Genomic DNA, 9432 nt, shown 5'->3' with positions numbered 1-9432 from the left:
TTTTTTTTTTTTTTTTTTTTTTTTTTTTTTTTTTCACGCGAGAAAAACGTTTCGCAAACGGGGTTCTGCCTGTGCCCTTTGCCAGCGGGGACTGGCAGGGAAAGGGGAGGCAGGAGGGTGCAGGAGGATGTGGCTCTTCGGAGCCCTGCTGCGGCTCGATTTAAATCAAGAACTGCCTCATTTTTTAATGACTTTAAAAATAATCGACGCTAAAGCCTGTTAGAGTCAACAGATTTTTTTTTTTTCCCCCCCTTTTGGTTTAAAAGGGCTGTAAATCAGACTCTCTGTCACTGTGAATATAATTGAAACCTGGAAAGGTTCAGGGTCAGGTTGGACGGGGCTTTGGGCAACCTGGGCTAGTGGAAGGTGGCCCTGCCCGTGGCAAAGAGTTGGAACTCAGCGATCTTTAAGGCTCTTTCCAACCCAAACCACTTGGTGATTCTGTGAACCCATAAAGCCTTCAATTCCCCCAAACATTTCTCCACATATTTCGCATCAAATTCACCAAAGAGCCAAGAGTTCTTAGTGGAATTGCAGCAGAACTGGGACATTTAAACCCAGAGCCGAAACCTTTGGCATGTCTGACCGCCTCCTTGGTAGGGAACTGCTTGATGGCTTTTCCCACCTCGCCCTCAAGTGCCACAGAGCGATGCTAAAGCGGGATTACAGCTTCATTTCCAGAGCTGGATTTACACGGCATGTCCCCGAAGAGTCGATAGGCAGGTCACAAAAATCAGTCATAATTCTGAAAAATACTGGAAAAGAGGAGTGTTCAGGACATTTGCCTTCAGCTGGTGCACCCGGTCCTTCTCCCCGGGCCACCCCTGGGAGCAGTTATCCCCACCCTGGTTCTCCGGGAGCTCTCAGAGCAGGAGAAACTCTTTTTTTTTTTTCTTCCCATTTTCTTCTTTCTGATGCTTGAGCCAGTGCTGAGCTGGTCTCAGGCCGGGGGTGTGGGGGGGGATTGCTGCCAGCCCTGCCTGCAGAGGGATGCGGGCAGCTCCGCGCTGCCGGGGGTGCGGGAGCAGTCGGGCGCATTGGTTGAGCTGCACCGACCTCTAGAGGCTTTGGCCCCAATTGCCTCCATTTTCCCCTGATGAAGGAAAAGGAAAATGATTAGAGCTGGGGAGGGGGGGAAAAATTCCCAGTTCCAACTTCTGCTTTCGCTGTCTGGAGCTGGGCCAGCGGTTGGTGAGTTTTGGTGCAAAACTCAGGAAAAGTGTAAGATTCCCCAAGGGAAACCCAGGGACCGTCATCTGCCCGCGATGCTGCAAACACAGAAAAAAAAAAAAAAAAAAAAAAAAAAAGCACTATCCCCACCCAGCCCCGAGAACGTGCTGCCACACGTCTCTTTTTTAAGTAGATCTCCAGTTTGGATGAACTGGTCGTTAGCGTTTAATTGATTTCAGGGGCAATGAACGGCTGCGGATGGGCACAGCGGAGCTGGACCTCCCATCCCAACGCTGCATGAAACCCCTGAAGGAAGCTACTAACGCTGGCAGTTCAACCAGGGATGCATCAGTGAAGCGAGCTCGGCTTTAATGAAGTCGTTAAACTTTTTAGAGAATAGTTAGGGGAAAAGCCGATCTTCCCGGCGTAGATTTAAAACCGAAAGCGTGTACCCAGGCTCTTCTAAAGTCAGTGAAAAAAGCAGCCGCTCATTTCAGGACGGTGCATTTTAGCACCCCCAAAAGACTGCTGCGTTACTTTTTTAAGTGAGGAACTGACGGAATCGATGCCCCGAACATTCATCAACACAGAAAACCTCAAGGACCAGCTGTGGCCTTTGTGATGAGCCAAAGGAATGTCACCCGAGGAAGCGGGAGTGTATGGAAGGGGGCACCTCCCGCTGCCTTGGGGTTGCAGTGACAAACTCCTGAGAGAAACCTCAAAGGGGTTAAACCGGACTGAGTGAAACCAAAGCTTGCCGTCAAGCACAAGGACCTTAATCTCAGGCTCTACTGTGCCAGCCCGGTACTTGGCGGCTCTGTTGTGTAAGGCAGACACCGCGCCGGCCTCGCTCATGACTTCCATGACAAGAACTGATAAGAGGGGAGAATTTCTGCCCCAGAAGTTGGATGATTGCTCAGGAAGGAGGAAATCAGCAAAAATCTGTGGGAACAGAAGAAAAGCCAAAGGTGGGCAGGTGAGTACAACCACCGACTCACGTGGACAAAGGGTGGGGCACCCCGTTCCACGCTCAGTGCACCTGCAGAACCCCTGCTCCACCTTTTTCCTTCTCTCTCACGGAAATGAGGTGATGGAATACCTGCCTCTCCTCATCTAATATGCAAATCAGCTGATAAAATGAACTGAAAAGGTGACAAAGTTTGCTGGGTGTGCACCCACCACCCAAGATCACCAGATCTGAGACAGCGCTGGATCCAGGGGTGGTGACGGGATGGCTTTGACTCTTCCTCCTTCTCCTTCTCCTTCTCCTTCTCCTTCTCCTTCTCCTTCTCCTTCTCCTTCTCCTTCTCCTTCTTCTCCTTGTCCTTCCCTCAGCATCGTGACGACACCTACTCACACACCAAAAGGTCTCCTGCAGCCCTGACCCCCCTCCCTGACCCCCATCCCTCTGCAGGGATCCCTGCTCTGTCCCCAGGAGGGACACGCAGGCTCGGTGGCATTTGTTCCACTGCCCCGCGGTTGCTTTTTCCTAGAAGGTGGCAACGTGTTCCGTACCACGGCCTTCCTCAAGTTGGCCTCCAGCCAGATCACGAAGGAAGGAGAAGGGAGAGTTGAGCATTTTGAGACATAATTCCGTACATAGAGACTATGATTTTTTTTCGGTTGTATTACGGAGGCTGCTTCAGATTTAACGATTATCTTGATTTCTCTTTCCACGTCCCCGGTGGATCTCTGTGGTCTGCTCCTGCAAACAGAGTATGTGCATCTGCAGGCAGTCTGCAGCTGTATATGAAACCCACACCACTTCCAAGCAGAAAATACACTCTAAATATTCCGCTTAACACGCACAAGATGACAGTGATTGCCCCATTTAGACCATATTTGAGTTCCTCCAAGGACTAAATGTAATGTAAATAAAATCCAGATAACCACGGAGGGGAGATCCGGGTGAGTCGTGGTAGCAAACAGTTCCCCGGTCAGTAACTTCCAGTGCCTCCAGGGAGGAATTACAAACAGAAGACGGAGGAAACTCTTAAGACCCTCATTCATTTAAGGCCCCTGACCTAAACTGCTGATCTCACATTAAATATAAATATTTCAGAAGGGCTTACTTTACAAAGCAATCCTCAGTGAGGACCGGGGAAAAGAGAAGAGGAGGAATCCCCGTGAATGATGAAGGGAACCAACTCACCTTTTAAGGACCTGTAGCAAGTAAAAAACATGCACGAGTTGCAAATCGTATTTATTACCAGAAAAGTTCAACCTAAACCAGCACCTGAACGGGAGAAAAATCAGAACTGAGCGTCGTGGCGTGCGTAGAGCAGGCAGGTTTAACACTCTGGGGGGAAAACGCCTTCACTCCTGTGCCGATGGGTGGCAGAAGGTTGGGGGCACCCTAATCACAGCCTTTTTTTTCTGGGTGTATTTGGTGGGGAGAAAAAGGGAAGACCGAAAACTTCGATGAAGCAAATTGACAACATTGACGACAGATGAAGACATTAATGAAAGACAATGACATTGACAAAAGACGATGAGGAAATTGACTGAATATTAACATGAAGAACTTGGCGAAAGACAAAGGAGAAACTGACTAAATAATATTAACATGAAGAACCTGATGAAAGACAAAGAACGAGACAAACTTGATGAAGGACAAAGAACAAGACGAAGAACTTGATGAAAGATGGAGAAATTGAATCAATAATATTACCACGAACTTGATGAAAGACAAAGAACAAGATGAAGAACTTGATGAAGGACAAAGAACAAGAGGAACTTGATGAAAGATGGAGAAATTGAGTGAATAATATTAACACAAAGAACTTGATGGAAGACAAAGAAGAAGGAGAACTTGACAAAAGATGAAGAAACTGAATATTATTAACACGAAGAACAAGACGAAAGACAAAGGAGAAATTGACTAAACGTTAACACGAAGAACTTGACGAAAGACAAAGAACAAGATAAAGAACTTGACAAAAGACGAAGAACTTTGACGAGAGGCAAAGAACAAGACAAATCTTTAATTCTTACAAGATGTGAAGGGAATTGCAACTTGCGCAACGGCATTTCCAAATTGCTGGTGGCACCCAAGAGACGTGCTCTGCCTGGGACAACACGCTCCTGGAGCTGCCTTAATGCTCCAAGATGACATTTTGTCCCTTTTAACACCAGGTGGTTGTGGCAGCTGCACCGGAGAGCGTGCGCCGAGCGGCAGGTGACAGCGATGGAGCCAATGATTTCCCTTTCCCACCCCGCCACAAATCAAGGAGCTGCTGGGCCCGGGACTCAGGTGGCTGCAAATCTTTGGATCCAAGCAGTGCCCTGGGTGTTCTTGTGCCAGCAAAAACTGAGAAAATAAGAGAAAAATCGTGGGTTTGAACTGGTTGTGAGTTTGGTTGTTAATGTGCAGGTTGGGGGTCCACGCCCTGAGATTTCCGTGCCTCAGACACGAACGGCTCCTTCCAAAATGGAACTGAATCATTTATAGTTTATTTTGACACCCGCTTTCCGGATTTAGGATTTAAAATTTAGGATTTTAATCACATTGTCAAATTTAGTCCTAAGAGTAGCAAGCTAAGCTACACAAAGATGACTTTTTTTTTTTTTTTTTTTTTTTTTTTTTTTAATGGGAATGATGAAAGTTGTTAATGAGGAACTCAAATTAAGCTGGCAGATGGGGAGGCAGCGTAGGGGCGAGCGTGCCTTCCCACACCCTCCCCGGCCGAGGTCTGGGGGGCATAAAAGCCAAAAAGTCTTTGCCCATCCCGTCTCCTGTGACGTCAGACTGCTCCAGTTAGCACGGCGAGCAGAACAGATCACTAATTTTCACGCCCAGAGGCAAATGCCTTTAACCCAAGTTTTTCTATTATTTTCTCCCTCCCAGGAAAAGAGATGATCCCCCAAAAATTTGTTTCATGACTTTTTGCAACCACTGAAGGAGCAAACCATAAATCTCTCCTTCCTTCCCCAAACCCAGCGGCAGTTTTCAGGCAGCCCCTCGAGCCTGAGCCCCTCCCGCCGCAGGTAACAACCCCAACACTAAGCTACAGCACGTCACGCCTCCTCTCCCACCCCAAAATTTGCGATTATTTCCTCAAAAGTGGAATGGCCTTCGTTGGGAGCCGAAGGAATATCCTGTGTGGCGCAGGGCATGGGGGTTAGCACATACCGAGGGGTGGGGAGGTGTTCAAACGTGGAATCTGAAATCTTGGCTAACCTGTAACCACCACCAAGCTTTAACACAAAGCTTTTTAGTTTTGACAGAGAACATCTCTTCATTAAAAAATGAGAGGCATTTTCTTCCCCAGAGGTTTTTCAGCTACCTTCGGTAATAGTAGCTACTCATGAGAAAAAAATTTAAAAAATAAAAAAAGAAGTGATGAGGCATCATTGAGAAATAAACCAACAGCACGTTAAACAGTGTCACAGAAGAGTCCGGACACACGCTACCAGGGGGTTTGTATCCAGGACCCCCCAGCCCCAAGGGCATGAAGTGTTAATATCGATGTCATAAAAAGCAAAAAAAACACCTACAAGGCACAGTTAGACAGTTACTATTAATTTTGCTTCTGAAAGAGCTCTATCTGCTTTTTGCTCTTAGATGGAATGTTTGAATCGGGAAAAGCCTTTTAAAGCCGTTTCTGTGCTGGGTTTATTGCACTTTATAGGCGTGTGAAGAGGAACGTCCTGGCATTTTCATCCCTAAAATAAGACAGTTTTATATAATAACTTAATAATAAGCTGGGTTGTACGGCTACACAGAAGTTACCCACAGAGTTCTTTGATGAGTAATTACACCACTCTGGAATTAGAACAAGCAGAAATACTTCTTAAATTGAACCGATTACCGACGGTGACTTTTTTTTTTTCCACTCAAGCTCTAGTTTCGGAGTTTTATCCATCAAATCCTTAATGTGTGTTCCGAAGAGTCGAGAAGCAACGCAGCACACACACATTCCCAGAAAGCAATCTGTATGAAACCCACCAAAATAAGGATAATTTGGTGGGAATAGAGCTTCTCTCCCATTTCACAGAAGCCTGTAGGTAACAGGCTCCGTTCTTCCCTTGAGGAGAGAGTTTGATCGCTCCCCAATCTCTGACCAGGCTGGAAAAGACCGAAAACTGTTAATTCTCTTTTATTCAATTATAACCTGAAGGAAGCTGCTTCAGAATAACGACAATTTATCTGGATTCCCAGCCCAGGAAATCCTGCAGCAAGACCACAGAGTCAATGGAAAAGCTCCCCCACCTCTACTCATGGAGAAGCAGACGTTACTCTGACTTTGGAACCCCTCTGACCTCCCAGGCAATTTGGACTTTTACAATCTCCTTTCTCAGAGGAAACAGGCCAATTGCACTTCACCTCAGCCGAAACATCCACCACAGTTCCGAGTTCTGAGAGATTTCCTGATTTACGCCTCTCCCGGGGAACACTGAAATATGAGCAGGGACACGCTTTGCTTACTCTATCCACACCACAAGGAGTTTTCAACTGCTTGGAATATAATCATTTATTTATCTTTACAGTGATGACGGAAGAATGTACAGGTGTTCTCACCCATAGGTATAAAAATCTGTTTATATACAGAGTCACAATAATCTTTAATTGGGAACTCATTCTGTTCTTGTGATCCATTCTTACTAAAAACCACAGGAAAAAAAACAAATATTTAGTCCAGGCAATATAATTCCAGTAGGTTTGCAACCTGGCATCAAAAGCTCAGCTTTAGATTAAGGGTAACGTTCGATACTTAAAAAAGGACTTTAAGTCATAGGACACAAAATAAAGTTGCTTTTCAAATAAGATATATACATCAAAAATAGGAGTCTAAAAAAGGCATTGGTTTTAATGCTATTAGAAAGCTATATAAATGTGCATGGGTCCGTTTCTTCTTATAACGAAAGACCGAAGGAGAAAGTGCCTCTGTCTTTTAGGAAGTTCCTCCTGGGATAAGTCAGTTAGAAGTACCTGGAAGAGAGAAAGAAAGAACCCCCGTTGACAAAGAAAAGGCTGCTGGTCGCATCGATTTTGCTGGGAGAGGTTACAGCTGTGTTTGGGTTCCATATGAAGAGTAAGCTATAAATAATTCCAGAGTGGGTAACAAAAAAATTATTACGTCAGAAGATCCTCGGTTGTGAAGAGACCCACGGATGCCTCGTTATTTTTTCATTCCCCACACACCTTCCTGGCACGTTACCCAGGCTCCTGCAGTGCTTCAGGACAGCCCTAATTTTCTGAATTTTTGTTTTTTAAGCATCGTGTGTACATGAAAAGTTTCTTCATATTAAAAAAAAACCAAATCATACTGGAATGTTAGTCTGTATATAGGAAAAAAAAAATCTTGCACCTCTCAAGCTATTTTACATTAACTAATCCACCTACTCAAAAATCTTCTTCATGTTTAATTAAAATCACTGGAGGGAAAAAAAAAAAAGTGGTTTTACAGAACATGTAAATGTACCTGTGTTGGCTACGTACAGGTTAATAGCTCACGAGGCCGCAAGTTGAGGAAACTCAAGGTCTACTCACCCAACTGACTTCTGCAGAGACCACGCTACCAGTGACACAATAACCACTTTGGCACAAAATAATTCTTTTATGCTCAGTTAAAAAATTCAAAATGAAAACTGGATTCTAAAATGGCCGAGGTTTAGAAAAACGTCACGACGTTCTTTACCGCCTGCCTGTCAAGTTATCCAGAATTAAAGCTTTTATAGGAGAAATCCTTAAGGATTGAGAGTTTAATAGTAAATAGCTGTAACTTAAAGTAATTTAAAGATTCCAGGAGCCTGGAAAACATCAAGATTACTGCTCTGTTAAGCTGGCACTAACCAACCCTGGCAAATAGCTCTTGTCCGCAACTTAATAATCAAATTACCTTTTCTGTTGCCCTGACACTCAGTAATAAGAAACCTGAGTGTACAGGGGTGGGCGGGTACGTTATAAATACATTTTGAGTAAATTCTTAGAATTAGAAGCAAGTAACACACCCTTGTACCTGAAGCAGTTTAACCTAGTGCCCAGTCCGGCTGCTGAGTGACAAAATAATTATTTTGAATACAGGTATATTCAATAATATATATATTCTTCATCTAGCAGGGAGCTAAAACACCGTGGAATTACCACGCTGAGCTGCGGGTTGAACGAACACTCAGCAGCCTTGATAAATCAGGTCACAGCCTGGAAAATTCCACCCTATATCTGCAAGTTACCTGAACGTAGTATTCACGGATTTCTAAAATTTAACTCCTTTGTACCTGTCAGATAGAGAACATATATATTTTTTTTTTTCCCCCTTGTGGGTATTAACTCCAGAACAAGAAAAATGAAATTAAGTCCTTTAAAATTACACAACCACCTCCAGACAGAATTCTTAGTTGTTAAAACTTGAGCTAACTCCGTATGAAAAGGTCAGATCTCAAAGCTCTGCGCTTTCAGAAATGAGCGCGACGTGCTCAGTGGGAACAAGAGAAGGAATTACCTTTCTTCTGCAGATGGTTAAAAAAAAAAAAAAAGATATTTTCAAGGAAGTCTTTGGCAAATCCACAGAGCGATACTGGTATAAAGATACAAGACGATGCTTTGGAAAATTAATTTGTAGAGGTGGTATCTACTTAAATAGAAAAATTTCAGGGATTTGTGATGTCGTTTTACTAAATTCAAAATTTGAAGACCAGAAAAAGGCAGCTAATATTTCAATCGCTTTACCCCAGTTTCACACCAAGTGGCCCTGCAACAGTTTCCGGAAAGTCTTTGCTGTAAAGGATGGAAACCACTGTACTTCCCTCGCTGCTGACCTGCGTAGCACTGCGAGGATTTTCCTGTCGATATATGCAAATTCATGCTAATTTTCTGCCGCTTTAGGGCACGTCAGCTAAACACACGTGCAGGGGAAAAGCGGGACAGGTTGTGTGTGATGCGCTACAGCCCCCCGAGTGGCTGCTGGGTGCTGCCAGCGACGGGGACGGGGCAAAACAAAAATCTCACCCAGGAGCTCGGACTCACCTGATTTCTTTTTTTATGCTTCATCTCCGTTATCCATTTCTACATCTATATCTTTTGTTGTATCAGCCGCCCGGGACAAAATGTCTGCCATTAGTGCTTCCTCCAGTTTTTTACGCACTTGTTGCACCCGCTCTTCTTGTTTTCTGCGGGGAGAGAAGGGAACAAGGGGCAGAAATGTCAATCCTTCAAGTATGCTACTAGGCTGGGGGGGTAATACTTGCATAAAAAATGACACAGGACTGGTTTAACGGAGAACAGAATAGAATAGTTCCTGTTGGAAGGGACCTACAGAG

General features: G+C 44.7%; 1 protein-coding gene across 1 annotated transcript in view; it reads right to left on the bottom strand.

Moving 5' to 3' along the window:
• Nucleotides 1-9147: 9147 nt before the first annotated feature.
• LOC113489609 (methyl-CpG-binding domain protein 2) overlaps nt 9148-9432 on the bottom strand; it is a 41378-nt gene continuing 41093 nt past the window's right edge. Inside the window, exon 7 of the mRNA XM_026865496.1 lies at nt 9148-9282. Within this exon, the coding sequence (XP_026721297.1) occupies nt 9153-9282 (130 nt within the window). The 3' untranslated portion in view covers nt 9148-9152. The remainder of the gene's footprint in view (nt 9283-9432) is intronic.

The sequence above is a fragment of the Athene cunicularia genome (genome assembly GCF_003259725.1).
Source record: "Athene cunicularia isolate RWA chromosome Z unlocalized genomic scaffold, athCun1 chrZ_part1, whole genome shotgun sequence".
In the NCBI taxonomy this organism is placed as follows: domain Eukaryota; kingdom Metazoa; phylum Chordata; class Aves; order Strigiformes; family Strigidae; genus Athene; species Athene cunicularia.
The sequence above is the reverse complement of the archived record's forward strand: the minus strand, read 5'-3'. Positions and strand labels throughout refer to the sequence as shown.